Genomic DNA, 16,248 nt, shown 5'->3' with positions numbered 1-16,248 from the left:
TAACCTCCAGACTGGATTACTGCAATGTGCTTTATGTGGGGCTGCCCTTGTATGTAGTCCGGAATCTACAGCTGGTTCAGAATGCGGCAGCCGAGTTGGTCTCTGGGTCATCTTGGAGAGACCATATTACTCTTGTATTGAAAGAGCTACACTGGCTGCCAATAAGTTTCTGGGCAAAATACAAAGTGCTGCTTATAACCTATAAAGCCCTAAACGGCTTGGGCCCTGGGAATTTAAGAGAACGTCTTCTTCATCATGAAAACCACCACCCTTTGAGATCATCAGGAGAGGTCCGTCTGCAATTGCCACCGGCTCGTCTGGTGGCTACTCGGGGGCGGGCCTTCTCCACTGCTGCCCCAAAGCTTTTGAACGTGCTCTCAACTGAAATGAGAGCTTCCCCATCTCTGACAACTTAAAAAAAAATCTTTAAAGAGACATCTGTTCACCCAGGTTTTTAATTAAATACCGTTTTAATAGTTTTAACATTGTTTTAGAATATTGTTTTAAAATATTAAGTTTTTGCTGTCATTTATTTTAACCAATGTTTTAATTTCACTATCGTTGTTTGTTTTAACTAATGTTTTAACCTTTCTGTTGTCATTTTTTGTTGTAAACCGCCCAGAGACGCAAATTATAAAAATATGTTAAATAAATAAAATAGAGCTCTTCCAGAGCGTGGGCAAGTTCCAAAAAGTGCTTGCACTCTTGTGTAAAAGTACCCATGCGTCATGGAGAGCATGCAACAGTATGGGGGTTGGCACTGTGTGCCACCACATATTAGGAGTGCTGCTGGTATGCTGCTCTGGATGTTTGGCAAAGATTCAAAGAACTATGGCTATGTACCCATACTTATAATTACAGGAAACAAACTTCAAGCAGCATGTAAATTTATTGTGTTTTTCTTCAGTTCTCATTGTTTCTAGCTCTGTAACCTGTAGCTAAAACAAGAATAGGAGATTGCTGTCTGAAGAAAATAATTTAAATTTACATAAATTGCTTCAAATAACTGGTTTTAGTTTGGTATTTGCTAAAATTAAGACTTAGCTTAAACGAATAACAGTAGCAGTAATGAACTAGTTTCCTAATGGGGAGTCCTCCAGGTTATCCTAACCAATTTTAAATGTGCAGAATAGTCAGCATTTTTAACCATTTGTCTGCTTATTTCAGTAATAAAAAAGTTGAATACACAGCTGAAGCCGACAACCTGCCATTGCCACCAGATGGTGGTATAACGTAGATATCATTCTCAGTGTTCTCTCTCTGTTCTTAGTTGAGTGCCTATGACAATCCTTGTCTAAAAAGTAAAATGTTCTATAAATCATGTTAGCTAATCTGTTTTTCTCTTCCTTAGTTTTATCTTCACATGGATGGAAGAGGAAATTATGAGTTCAAGAAGATTACTGAAGACACAATTGAATTTGGTTCTTAAAAATCCATGAATCTACAACCTACTGCAGTGACACATAACAGCACAGGGCATAGAAGGACAAAATACATTTTAATGTAACAAAACTACTCAGCTTATATTCCTTAAATTTACTAGGAATAGAATAATCTAAAACAAGCTGTTGAGGCATTTACTATTATGTAGGATATTACTAATTTGTGTATATGTTGGTTTAATTATTAATATGTACTAAGAATGTCCTTATTCTTGTGGTTTTTAAAAACCTGCCTAAATTAAATTGGGCTTAAATCACTGTAATTTTGATTCATCTTGGGATGTAAACATTCTGAAGTCAGCTACTTTGACTTCTGTTTGACCTCTACTTCCTCTGGGGAAGAACCCTGTTAGGGTTGCTACCTCCTCTGTTCCCAGTACGTGAATTTCCATGTTGTATTCTGATGTATTAATTCACTGTACTGAATGTCATGCTCTTCTTCAGGACAGTGCTAGCTACTTTATTGCAGCATTGCACAGGGCAATGAGCCTTTCCTTTTGGCTAAGGTTTTGGTGAAGCTCTGCTTGCAGCACTGCTGGGTTCAGGGAAGAAGTGAGCCCTGGAGCTGCATCTCTAACTGCTAAAGAGAAGGGCTCATTCCAATAGACATTCTGGGTCCCATTCTCTCACTTCAGCTTCCCACTGTTCTTTTGGCCTATTCTTCTATCCTGTTTAACAAAACAACAACAAAAGCCCTACTTTCAGTTTTGGTCTCGTGTCCCATTTCCAGGAAGGGAAAGGGACAAATGAAGAGGGTTGCCTTTTTAAAAACAATAAAACCACTCTTATCCTGCCTTCCAATAAAAAAATAAAAAAAAAAAATCCAAAGCCACTTCAGATAAAACAAACAATAAGAAGAAAACACAGAAAGTACAGTATTTAAACTAATCAATCAGAAACTAATGAAAACTAGAAGGCAAAGCTAAAGAACAAAATAAATAAAAGGTTAAAAAAATAGGAACGAACGTTTTGTACTTCAGAGTGGTCATATTAGACATGAATTAGTAGTACTTTGAAGTAGTACAGTCAATTGAATAGCTCTGGGAAGCTGTACACTTTCCTTCTGAATAAAATGCCATGGCCATCTGTCCCACAGATCATGATTTTTCAGTGAGCAATATGAGCCTACTGAGTGTTTTCTTTGTTTTTTAAAAGAATGTGTAATGATTGAGACATAGCAGTTCAAAGCCTTTCAGACCTAATTTTTGTTACTTGAAAATTCTTTTGGTTTTTGCTTCCTATGAATAACTTCCATAAAATCACTTAATGCTTAACCATAGTTTCCCCAACTGGCATGAGGTAATTGCAAACTTGGTACATGCTGGCCAGACCATATATAAAATAGACTAAAGTATTAATTATTCATAGAAACCATTATTCCTATATAATGATATGGAACCATTGCTTAGAGTAGCCTTGATGAGCCTAGAAAGATGGTGGCTTTCTAGCCTAGCTGTGTGATAAGTAGCCATTTATCCTATTAAAACATCTGAAAACTCCTGTGGTACAACAAAGGTCTGATGCGTGCATAGTTTCAACCATAAGATGTAATACAGAAATGCACTACATGAAGGCATGCACTACATATGCAAATAAACATGATTGCTGTCTTTTCCTTTGTTTATATTTTTAGTGATTACATGTCAGTCTTGAATCTTCCACTTGCATAGTAACGCTGCTACCTTTAAAATGTCCTAATCTTGGAATAGCTAATTGTATTACTTCCTCTGCTTCAGTCCACCATTATAAATGCCATCAATTTCATGAGTTTTGTACAAATAATCAATGGAGAGTAAAAGTGAAGTTTAAAAGCAACATTTAAATTGCAGTTTAAATTGACTTCATCTGTATTATAACTTCATGCTTTTTTCATACCTTAAGATGGCAGAGAATTGCCCTTTTGTGTATCATTTTTGTTTTTGAACAATTATAAAGATTGACATCAAGATCAGTTGTGCCAGCCCACACATTCTGATAGTGGGATGATACACCAGGAGCAAAGCACAAAGGCTGATGTTAAACTGAAATAATTGGCGAATTGGCTGCCACAATGGTTTCAGATGGGGTATTGATATGACTTCAAGGTTAATGCAGCTCTGCTGTGAAGCAGGTTGCAATACTTCTTGTGAAAAACTTTTTTTCCCCATTTAACCCCTGCTTTTCAGATTAACTATTATATAGTGGCAGTTCTAGAGAGACTGGCTTTCTCAATTACATCTGTTTTTAAGGGATTGTTTTTTTTTAGTGGGGAAATGCTACTTTTTAAATATTTGTATTCTTTTTCAGAGAGGTCTGCACTAAAACTGAGTAGTGATAGACCTGAGGTTTTTAAAAGTGTTGTATTTTTCTCACTAACTAGCAGAAAGCACTCGTTATTTATATAGCATCCTTTGCAGAAAATCAAAAAGTGTTGCAGTTCAAGACTGACCAACAAAACTAAAGCTGTATTAATTTTGTCTGTTGGAGCAAATTGACTTCAGTAGCCATTAAGTAATGAGGCTGGTCCATTTACTTCAGCATATAATAGTGAGTCAAGAGACAATGGATACTTATAAGGCCAAGCCATTTTTATTATCTCAAGTGGCAATATCTATATTTTTATCACGAGCACATTAAAAATTGACCCCATGATGAATAAAGCACATGAAGGTAAAATGAAGCTGAGCAGTGCTCAAGGGAAACAGCATTTAAGATCATGCTTTTTAGTGAAGAGCTTTTCAAATGTGATGCAAAATGGTCAAAAAATGTAGTTGAGCTATGAATTTGTCCTATGGTTTTGTATTTGGTGGCTGCTTTTATGATTGCTTAAACTGGAAGTTTTAGGGAATGGGAAAGTTTGCAAGAGTGAAACATCTCCATGTCTCATGCAAAATTTCAGGCTGATGATATTTGTCACAGATGGCTCCTATTTCACTGGTGGAGAATTGATTGCTGTACTTTAATATATTGTAGCTTGTAAAGTGCTTTGGGAGGAAAGACGCTATATAAACATAAGATTTTTCTATATAAGTGCCTCTGGAATAATAAATCTGAGACAAACAACTTCCTAGTTCATTTGTTTTTTAAATTAGTATCTCATGGATTGTTTTTAAAGCTCTCCACACAGGATGCCACATTCAGTAAGTTCAAGCATTCAGTTTTTTAAAACTGACCTTAAGTAACACAACAAATATCACACTTTTCAACAAGTAATAGTAAACTTTTCTAAATTAGTCATATGTTTGAACAAATATAATGTTACTATAACAAATGATTCTTATGGTCTGGCACTGGTTTGAGAGCCCCTTAAATCTTTTTGCCACAGTCAGAGGTTTGTGTTGGGAGAAGTAGAAAGAAATGTCTTCCATTTATCAACTTCCTAATGTGATGTGGCCATTAATTAAACAAGAGTCTGGATTAGCAATATTAGGAAGCAAGGTGCTCTAAAAGAGAGGCAGCTCTGACTGCTTACCACAATGAAGCCTTTTCCTAAGGGATTGAATTAGTCACAGAATTTGTGAATAAGTGGTGTGCCTAAAATTGCCCTTTTGTGCCCTTGTGCAACTACATCGTCTATGAGTGACCCTCAGAATCGGGTGGTCAACTTGTTGCTCCCCAGTTGTTGGACTACAACTCCCATCATTCCCAGCTGCAGTGAGCACTGTGGCTGTTGTAGTCTTAACGATAGGTAGAGGGCTCAGGTTGACCATCCCTGCTCAAAATGATTAGCTATCCAATAGCTGCTGCTTGGTGGGGCTTGATCTTGAGGCATAGCTTCCTAAATGTGCATAGCAAAAAGTTACATTTCCATTGAAATATTTTGTGACAATGTTTTCCTTAAGCTTTGAGGTCTCCAGTATGAAAGCTGATAAAACTTTCCTCTCCATCTTCAATGGCCCATCCCACATGCACTGCAGTGCTGAATTCCAGAGACTTTAAAGCCATCTTCTAAGCAATTGTGTATTATGCTTTAGTTTCTCATTGGGAAATGTGAACAACTCAACGTACCTTTTGATGCATTCTTTTGCTAACATGGTAGCAAACAATGATACAGATGTGCACTTTGTATATTCTTAGAAAGATTAACTACATTACTCTTCAGTGATGTAACCTTTTTACAGCCTTGCGCATTCATGATGTAGTACTAATATAGAAAAGCTGTCAGTTAATTTCTCTTCTGTTCTTTTGTTACCATAACGGGAAATAAAAGGCAGTCGTGGAGGGCAAATTTGCCCTCCATTACTGAAATAAGTTGAAATAAGATTATAAAATATAAAGTACACATGCTAGACCATGTATATGACTTAAACTTAGCAGTTGGGAAAAAGTAAGCAGCAGAAATGAACTGTCAAACTGGAATACAAACTCTGACAAAAACGATTTTACTCTATCTTTTCAAAAGATAGCCTGATGATCAAAAAGACCAAGTGACAAATCCTTCTGGGTATTTTCTTGCCTGAAGTAGCTCTTTGCATTCTGACCCAAGAAGTTTGTTGTACTTTTGTTATGTGTCTTTAAAAGGATTAAGCAGACACCATATTCACTATGTGATTATTGGACATCCTTTCCACTCATGTAATTCACGTTGGGTGGATGCTATATGAAGGAGGTCTCTCTTCACCTTTTCTAATAAAAGGATTATACATAAATCTTTGGCCCTATTTTTCATTTGATTTATTAAACATAAATGATGTAGTAGGTCAGGGAGTCTCAAACCTTTTGATACTGAGACCAGTGTTTCCTCTAACAGGAATTCCCAGATGTTGTTGACTACAACTCCCAGAATCCCCAGCCAAAGGCCATTGCAGCTGGGGATGCCAAGTGTTGTGAATAACATCTGGGAATCCTGTTAGAGAGAGCACTGACTGTGACCCCCTAAAATCAGGGGATCTCAGACTGGTTTGAATCTCACTAGGGCAGGGGGGTGGCAATCAACTTTAAAGGGGTTCATGAATATGACAAATATTTATATACCACTTTTCAACAAAATTTTCCAAACCTTTTCTATATAAATATATAAAATAAAATGGTTCCCTCTCCCCAAAGGGCTCACAATCTAAAAAACATAAGCTAGACACCAGCAACAGCCACCAGAGGGATGGATAGGGCCAGTTGTTCTCCTCCTGCTAAATAAATAGAATCACCAAAAGAATCCCTCAAAATCATGAGGGAGCCATCAGGAGGTAGGGGTCTTACCTCCACATCTCCAAGGTACAGGGACGGACAAGGAGATAGGAGGCAGACAGAAGGATGAGAACCATCAACTGCCCAGCTTCACCACTCACAAAGCTAAGAGCAAATAGCAATCGCCTTCTTTGGCCAGTGGATCGGAAGAAAGTTACCTCTCAGTAGCAGTGTGCCCGAACCGGTCCGGCGGCCATTCCAAAGAATGGCCGAACTGCCGGACCGGTCCGGCCCTGCCTGGTCCGGGTCCGGGTGGGGGGTATGTCTTTAAGGGCGGGAGGGCTTGCTTAGCCCTCCCGCCTCCTTGCCCCCGCCAGCACCCGTATTGAACAGTATAGGGGCGCTGGAAACCAGCCCCCCCCCGCCGCCGCCGCGGCGAAATAACCCCCAAAGCCAGCCAGCCAGCCCTCCCTTCCTCCCAGCTAGCTGCCCGCCCACCCACCCACCCGCTCGCTCACTGGATAAGAAACGAGAGGAGCTCCGGCACAGAGCTCCTCTCGTTCGGAAGGCCTCCTGCAGAATGGCGGCATGCGCGCGCGCGCATGCCGTTCTCCGGAGGCCCGGTCTACCCGCCGGGAAAGGGCCGGGTAGACCGGGCCTCCGATCGCTGGGTAGACCGGGCCTCCGGCGATCGGAGGCCCAGTCTACTCAGCGATCGGAGGCCCGGTCTACCCGGCCCTTTCCCGGCGGGTAGACCGGGCCTCCGGAGAACGGCGTGTTTTGCGGTGCGCGCATGCGCGCGCGCGCGCAAGCCGCCTTTCTGCAGGAGGCCTTCCGAACGAGAGGAGCTCTGTGCTGGAGCTCCTCTCGTTTCTTATCCAGTGAGCGAGCGGGTGGGTGGGTGGGTGGGCGGGCAGCTAGCTGGGAGGGAGGGAGGGCTGGCTGGCTGGCTTTGGGGGTTATTTCGCCGCGGCGGCAGCGGCGGCGGGGGGGGGGGCGGCTGGTTTCCAGCACCCCTATACTGTTCAATACGGGCGCTGGCGGGGGCAAGGAGGCGGGAGGGCTAAGCAAGCCCTCCCCGCCCTAAAAACAAGGCCCCCCTTTGGTGCCGGTCCGGACTTCTCCGGACCGTGCACATCACTACCTCTCAGGAGATCTGCTTGTCGCTTCTAATTCTCCCTGTGCGTCTTGACAGCTCCTTTCTGACTCTGGAACCCCTCTGAAGTGGCTTGACCCTGACGTTCACAATTTGATAAGAGGGCATTTGATGGCGACTCTTTTCTGGGGACTTGTATTTCAGATATTAGCTGTTAAGCCTAAACAATTAGTTTGGGATGTTCCTATTTTCCAAAGTTATGTGCTAAAAATATAGTTTCTCTCCCTTTAAAACAAAGGTCATAATGTTTATCTCATTAATCAGTTAGATTAATAACATGTATTTCTATTTAAGATTTTTAAATTGTATACCAATTGCAACAAGTTCCATCTCAGAGACATTCCCTTGGGTTTGAGAAGGAATGCATCTTGTAAGATTAAATCTGATAATGCTACCTGATGTTGATGGAACTGCCTCGGAGATGATTGGTCGACACCCCCTGTTTGGGTGAATGTGGGGAATGTAGCTCAAAAGGGGAGACAGTTCCAATCAGCCTTAATTTGTGCAAGTGTATGAACTCAAGAAAATCGGCTTGAGAGAGAGGTAATTAACAAAAAGTAATTCATTGACAGAGAAATAATAAGAGCAATAGACTAAGTTACTAGGTGGTCCTAACATACAAGCAATACAAATATGTTTTAAAAACAGACTATTATAAGGCACATTTAGCTTAAAGTTCTAGATTGTGTGTAAATTCCCAGGTGGGCTAGAGAGAGGTACTTTAAGAAAGAGGGGCAAGGGTTCAGAAATAAGAGAAAGAGATAAATTCGGCCCTGAAGGAGCCGGGCAAGAGGCTATATCACCTGTCTTCACAAAGATCCAACTCGGGCAGCTGGAGTCTAGTGTACATCTGGGAAGGTGAAGTGGAAAGCAGGAGAGTTGAAGGAGTTATTGGGGCTACTCACAAGGAAAGTTCCAGCTTGAGGCCAGCTGGATAGATCGGCAGGGGGATCAATCTCAAACCAGGCACAATAAGCTGAGCCTTGGCGTGAGGACAGCCAATTGGCCGGGCAGTTAGTGATTTCAGCTTAGGTGGTCCCAATGAAGAGGGGAACACCAAGGTGGTCTGCTGGAGTTCTTGTTGCAGTCTGATGGGGTTCCGAGTGAGAGGCACAAGGGAACACTGAGATGTTTTGCAGTGGGAGTCTGAGTCCCAGGTGTAATGCACGAGGAAGCACACTGAGCCATGGGGTTAGGGATACTTATATCCCAAACTGTGCCTTGGGGGCACTTTGCTGTTGTCATGCTCTGCTGAATAGGGGAGTCCATACAGGCTTTTCCAGAATGCATTGTGTCTGATTTCCCTTCCTGGGTGAGAAGGTGTGTGAATTGCCTGTTGTATTCAAAGCTGATTGTAATGAAAACTAGCGTATGCAGGTGCATCATAAGAGTATCCTGTGTTGGGACTGACTCTCCCAATAATTCTATTGGGATAATCTTGAGGAAATTGTCTTCAAAAAGTCCAAGTCTACCGATACTGGGCATAAGAAGCATAAGCAACATCGTGTTTCATCAGACAGTGAATCACCACCTGCAAAAAAGCACAAGTCAAAGATGCCCCACCCGTTGAGATGGAGGACGCCTTCGCCGTCAACGGTCCAGTATTGACCACCTTTACCATAGATGGACTCTTCTATACCAGCTCCCACTGCAAGGGAAGACTATTGAATGTCCACTGAGTTGTTGTTTCACCGTCGACATCGGCGCATACATTGACATCGATGCTTCCGTCGGTATCGACAGCATTTCCATTGGCACAAATATCGACGACAATTTTTTCAATGCCACCGGCATCACCATCGGTCGCGATACCGACCTCAGTATTGTTGGTCGATACTGAGTTTGCTGCCCTTCATGATGCTATACCAAGCTCTCCACTGGCTACTGTTGCTCAGCAAACGTACAGACCATCAGCTCTCTCTCCAGCTAGAATGCCGGTGAAATCTCCATTACTGCTGTTTGATACCAATGACGATGTCCTCCTGGATCAGGGCATTGCAAAATTTCTGTTAAACATATTGGATTCCTCCACAAGTACCCCTTCTGGTTCCACCTTCCACAGTTTCCCAAGCAGAGGTTTGGATGTAGAGGCTGATAGAGAGGAGGATGTGCCTCCTAGGACCCCTTCGATGTCCCCTTTCAGGATGGCTACAACCAGATCTTCATCTTTCCATCTGGTGCGAACAACGACTGTAGTCCCGTCTACTACTAATACCGCGATGTGGAAACCAATGCCTACGTTTGTTCCTCCTCAACAACATGTACCTCCAAAGGACCCAATTCATGCATGTGGCTTTCATCATGATTTGTCACCAGCCACACAGTTGGATTGGGCAGAGTTCCAATTGTGGAACACACAGCATATGCTCAAGGTCTTCTTTCGCAACAACCGGTGGAAGCTGTTCAACAGCGGATGTCTCCAGTTCAGTCTACCTCCTAGGCCCACTGGGGCTCCAGTGGTGGTGAGCCAGTGTGTTCAAATGACACCAGTGCCACTGGAAGTACCTCTGGCACTTGTAGCGTCACCACCTCCAACTTCCTGTCACACCACCTGGAGGAGCTTCAGATCCTCTTCTGCCCTCATACCCAGCGGAGATACCGATTCCAGAGGAACCCCCAGAATCACCTGATTACTTGTACGACTCTTCGGAGTCCTCAGATACTGACATGGAGGTGGAGGATAGTTCACCACAAAATCCTTTGGATCCTCCAAACGTGCCACCAAAACCGTTCACCTCCACAAACAAAAAACAGAAGTCTTATACAAAGATGATTCAGCAGATGGTGGAGATGTTGGGTCTAGAGTTCAAGCGCCCTACTACCGACCTTGAAGACCCCGTATACAAAATGATGGCAGCTGTACAATCCACGCAGTCTATTGCTCTGCCCATGTTGCCAGTCATTACTAAAGCAGCTAAAATGGTGTGGGAGGTGTTGCAAACCTCCACACCTACTTCAAAAAATTTAAAGACTTTATACTGCATACAGGAGGAGGAGAATTCCTACCTATTGAAACATCCCATCCCAAACCCATTATAGACTGCACATCTTCTTCTAAATACTACCCCTTCTGACAAGAAGGGTAGAAAACATGACGTCCTTGGGCGCCGTGTCTATTTCACTGCAAGCCTTTCCATTCGCATAGTGAATTATGCAGCATGCATGACCCACTACAATTATTGTCTCTGGGACTCGTTGCAAAAAGAAATTGCCACACTAAAGCCAGGGGAGTTTATAAAAAAATTTGATGACATGCTTAATAAATCAGGTGATCTTACCAGGCAGCAATTAAGCACTTTCAAGCACTTGGTGGAGACTGAGTCTAGGACAATGACCATGGCAGTCTCTCTCAGGCGTCACACAAATATTACATCCATCCCTTTGGATGTTGCAGCTAACAGCGTGGAAGTTATGCTATTGAAAAATATCCTGCTGAACAGTCATCGAGCCTCCACCAGAAGGAGTTACACTAGTAAGTGGAAGTGGTTCACAATTTATGCGAGAGCACATGGATTCCATCCGTTCAAGGCCCCTACAAATCAGGTGTTGTTATACTTAACAAGCCTGAAAGAAGCAGCTTTAGCTAATGTCTCTCTGCGGGTCCACCTGGCCGCTATTTCAGTGAAGCATAAAGGGTGGCAAGGTCATTCTGCCTTTTCACATCCGCTGTGCAAGAAACTTTTGCAGGGCGTGAATAATCTTTATCCTCCGATACGACACCCAACTGAACAAGAGAGCCTATCTCTAGTGTTGGCCTCTCTGATGGAAGACCCTTTTGAGCCACTTTGTGAAGCAAGCTTATGTTACTGAATGCTCAAGACTGCATTCCTAATCGCTATCACTATTGCCCGCTGTGTAAGTGAGCTAGCTACTTTAAGAGAGGACGTGCTGTATACGCAGTTTTAACCTAACAAAGTAGTTAGGTGTACTGACCCCACATTCTTACAAAGATAGTAAATGGCTTCCACTTGAATCAGAACATAGTGCTTCCATCCTTTTTTCAGGAGCCTGAAATGCGATTGGAGAAAGCATTGCACTCTCTGGATGTAAGGAGATGCCTTCTGTATTATCTAAAGGGAACAGAGGGTATAAGACGAACTAAGATGTTTTTCATATTGTTCAAAGGGAAATGTAAAGGCCTGTCTGTATTGTAGACAACGGCTGTCACACTGGTTAGTGGAGCTCATTTTCTTAACATATACATTACAGAATTAACAACCCCCCAAACCGATAAAAGCACACTCCACAAGAGTGTGTGCTACTTCCGCTGCTCACTTATCTGGTCTTCGCTTCAAGGAAATATGTGTGGCTGCTACATGGTCTACACACTTACCTTTTATAAAGCACTATGCCATAGACTAACATATGGCGGCGGAAGTCAACTTTGGAAGAAAGGTACTCAAAAGAATTCTAATCAAGAGTAGTGGGTGGAACAGCTGCACCCTTCGCCATGGAGGAACCCATTTCTCATGATGACAACGGATCACTTCCAGATAAACAGGTTGCTTACCTGTAACTTATGATCTGGAGGTGATCTGTTGTCAGTCATGAGACCCACCCATACCTCCCCGCTGCAGCATTTTAAAGAATGAGACTGACTTCACTGGACTGCAGAAGGTGTGGATCATCTGAACATCAGGCGGATCTGCAAGAAACTGAAACAAAATGGCGCCTTCCGGGGAAAGAAAGGCATGGAGCATGTGCACGGCAGGGAGGGGCTCCAGATAGGAGCTAATTAATCCATCTGGAAGGTCCCTGCGCAAGTGCAGTAACCCATTTCTCATGACTGACAACAGATCATAAGTTACAAGTAAGCAGCCTGTTTTTCTGGAGTCTGCTTAGCTGGGTGCCCCTCATAGGAAGAAGGATTGTGAATCTAATCCTCTTTCCAGTTTGTGGTGCTTGTAGCCAAATCTGGTGACCAATCCACTGCAAAATAAGCATCTTGTCCCCATTTATAACATAGACTGGGAGCTCACTTTGCGGAACAGCTCCTGAGCATAGCAAAGGTGCAGTCTCCAAGCCTGGAGATGCAGCTGCAACCAGAGAGGCTTCTGGGAGTGGGCAGAATAAGCTCAGCTGTTAACACTGATGACTCAGGAGGTAAGTCTCCTGAGTTAATACCACCTCATTGCTTCCTTGCTGCCAGCCCATTAGGAGGGCCAGCACCAGGGCTTAGGCCCAAAACAGAGACCGGAAGTGCTGTTCTAACTAGGCCTTCCATTGCCATCATCTTTCCCAGCAGATGTTCCTGCCATTTCCCTACCATAAATGTTAGAGTATTAATTGTATTAACATAATAGGGAAATACCAGAGTGCAATTATTTTTAATTAGTGCTTATCACTAATTAAATAAGCCACAGTATATTTTTATTGGGCAGCAAACACACACACACACACACATACACACACAAAACTTGTTTATAAAGGGAATGTAATAGGGCTTTTTGTTCTTTCCAGACATCAGCCTCAGCATGCAAATAAAGGAGAGATTATCTTTGCTAATAATCCAAGGAATGTTAATATACTCTAGCTTCCTGTAAAACGTTTATTAGATTGTAAAATAAGGCCTACATTCCCAGACTTCAAATTCAAGGAAGAATGGAGGGGGAGTTGCTTTGTATATGCAAACCTTACTAAGGCAATGACTCAGGCATACAGTGACTGTAATCAAAGGCTAATCCTGTCCATCAGTGTATCATAATTGAACCCACTTCTAGTAAGAGAAAAAGAGGCAACAAGTCAAGCTTGTTCATCTTTTAATATTTCAAAAACTATTTAGCAGTGGACGTAGCCAGACCAAGATATGCTAGAAAATGACAAATTTCAGTATGCTGGGGCTCATGAAATACCCATATACTATGTGGAGGTGTACTTGGAAAACTAAACAGAAGTGCCTGTCTAATTCTCTACTATGAATTGTAGCATCACTATTACATAAGTTTTAAAAATCAGTGGAGAATTTGACTTTTCCCAGATACTCTGAAAATAATTAAAGGATATGCAGAGTAAACTGTGTCACTGCTTGGAATATATTCTAGTATTTCTTGCTCTCTTTCTCTCATTTTAACTGTCTTTCTGAAACTCCCAGTGAGCCTTAATACTAAGGATTTCACACTGATTCAAAGACAAACTCACCATTCCCCCTCCACCTGCTGGCCTTTTAATTCACGGCCACAGCCCGTCCCGGGCTGATTTTCAGGCTTATTCGTGCCTGCAAAGATTGGCGTGGTGGCCATTTTGGAGGCTGCAACGCATGCTCAAATGGCCTCTGTGAGGCCTGGCGAGGCCTAGGGCCTCGCAGGGACCATTTGAGCACATGTGGTGGCATATATATATATATATATATATATATATATATATATATATATATATATATAATGGCCGATGAAAACAAAATGGCCACCGCAATGCTCAAATGGCCTCTGCGAGGCCTGGCATGGCCTAGGGCCTCACAGAGGCCATTTGAGCATCTGTTGTGGCCATCTTGTTTTTGGTGGCCATTTTTAATTTTTTTAAAAAAAAAATTTAAGAAATGGCACCCCCCTTCAAGTGGTGCCCGGGCCACGTGCCCTGCCTGCCCCACCCTAGATATGCCCCTGTTCTCTTGGTCCCAGCTGCAAGAAGATCCTGTTTAACTGCCAAGAGGATATGCTACCCCACTGCCCTACCCAGTAAGCCCAAATGTTTTCACCTTAGGTTGCAATCCTAAACACACATACTGAAAAGGCAATCTCATTGAACTTGGAGAAACCCAAGTAAACATGCTAGGATTGCACTGTTAGGATTATTTCAATAACCTAACCAAGCTATATATTGTCTGGAGATCTAATTAAAAGCAATCAAGAATTAACTCATGCTTGACTTATATTGATGTCATGTTGTACGCCATTGACAAAAGCAGCCATGCAGGGATGTTTGGTGCATTAGGTAATGCAAATGAACAGAATTTACTGTATGAGAAACTGAAAGGAAGAAAAAATGATAGGCTCTATTTAGAAAAGAGCCTATTTTTGCATAAGTGTCCTTTCATTAAACAGAGGTGGTGTTCTTGATTGCATCTAAAATAGAAGCAAATGCAATTGATGCAGGAAGAGACATCAGTGAACGTTGTTGGGAATCTATGAAGTCTAGGACTCCTACAAAATGTCATCTTTTCCAGAGTTGTGCTAAGTTCCTTTTGTCTAATATGGGCAGCATTTACTGTCAAGAGTGCGAGGAATGGAAGAGATCAGAGGAATAAGAATTTCACTGGCCTGGTAATCTCACACTTCTTTTTTTGTCTGGTAGTTTGTGCAATGTCATAAACTCTTTGTCTTAAATGGTCAAGTTACATTCCAGGTTAAACTGCTAATCACATTCTTTTCATTACATGCCTCTTGTCAGCAACCTTTTCATAAGCATGAGCTGCTGAGCTTGTCAATGCTATGTTAGAAACACACAACTGAACCTTCAGTTGCAATGTCCTAGTTAGGATGGGAGTTTAACCTGGAATTGTGTTACAGGTAAACAATAATAGACTAATATCAGGAATATGCAAAAGCATGCACACCAAAGAAACATAAGTTTCGAATATAAAGTCTAACTAAAACTTTTCCCTAAATTAATCTTCCCAAAGCCAAAGACTTTCCTTTCCTTTCCTTGAACTCACCAAACTCCCAGATGAGAATTCAAGCTTCCTGCTCTCCTATCTTTCATGGATCTGCAAAGTCATTCTTCTGCAGCCAACTTCCATGGCCACATGTCCTCCTGTGCACTTCCCTCCTAGCTTATTTCTCCTAACAAAGAACTCCCTGCTTCCAGGCAACAACTCTCTAGGTCTCACCCACCTGGTGTGCTGATTGGCTAAGCCCTAGAGTTCCCCAGCCTATCATTCAAGACAGGGTTCACTTCCAGTTAACTTTGTAGGGGGAGGCAGGGCTGATCCCTACACATATATATGCACAGAAACACAAATTTAAGTTTTACAGTTAGGGAGACTGGCTACTATGGTCACTGGCTAGTAACCACATTAAGTTACTCATGAGCAGTCTTACTGAAATTAACGGGACAAGTTTCTATTTCAATAGAAGTACAGAGGGCTAATTTTCTGAAGTCTGTCAGTCAGACTGAGGGGAGGGTTACACTGAGCTTGTAGCCAGCCAATCAGGAGCAGAGGAGGGACATCTCCACCCTCTCCCTCCCCTTCTGCAGCAGACATATTGCTAAGGGTGTGGCTGCTTCAACCTGGAGATCCTCAGATGGAACAAATAGTCTGTGGAACAAATAGTCTGGCTCCAGTTTGGGGAGGCAGGAGGGCTCCAAGCACCTCTGAGAGCCTTTCAAGTACCCTAGAGGTACTAATACCCCATTGGGAACCCCTGTACTATTGTACCAGAGTGAATGTTATGTGTCAGTAGCTGAAGAGTACTTTCTTAATACACCACTTCATGCTTGAGGAGTAAGTTGTTATAGTTAATTGCCAAGCATTAACTATAGTAACTTGTATAGCTATTAAGGATTGGTTTTTGTGGACCAAATCACAATCCAGAACTTTACATCTTATTC

General features: G+C 42.4%; 1 protein-coding gene across 2 annotated transcripts in view; it reads left to right on the top strand.

Annotated features, from left to right (window-relative positions):
• ABCD3 (ATP binding cassette subfamily D member 3) overlaps positions 1–4,484 on the top strand; it is a 63,997-nt gene extending 59,513 nt beyond the window's left edge. For both annotated transcript variants that reach the window (XM_053249229.1, XM_053249230.1), the window contains exon 23: positions 1,352–4,484. In XM_053249229.1, the coding sequence (XP_053105204.1) occupies positions 1,352–1,429 (78 nt within the window). In that variant the 3' untranslated portion in view covers positions 1,430–4,484. The remainder of the gene's footprint in view (positions 1–1,351) is intronic.
• Positions 4,485–16,248: the final 11,764 nt, after the last annotated feature.

This window comes from Hemicordylus capensis, chromosome 4 (genome assembly GCF_027244095.1).
Source record: "Hemicordylus capensis ecotype Gifberg chromosome 4, rHemCap1.1.pri, whole genome shotgun sequence".
Taxonomy (NCBI): domain Eukaryota; kingdom Metazoa; phylum Chordata; class Lepidosauria; order Squamata; family Cordylidae; genus Hemicordylus; species Hemicordylus capensis.
The sequence above is the reverse complement of the archived record's forward strand: the minus strand, read 5'-3'. Positions and strand labels throughout refer to the sequence as shown.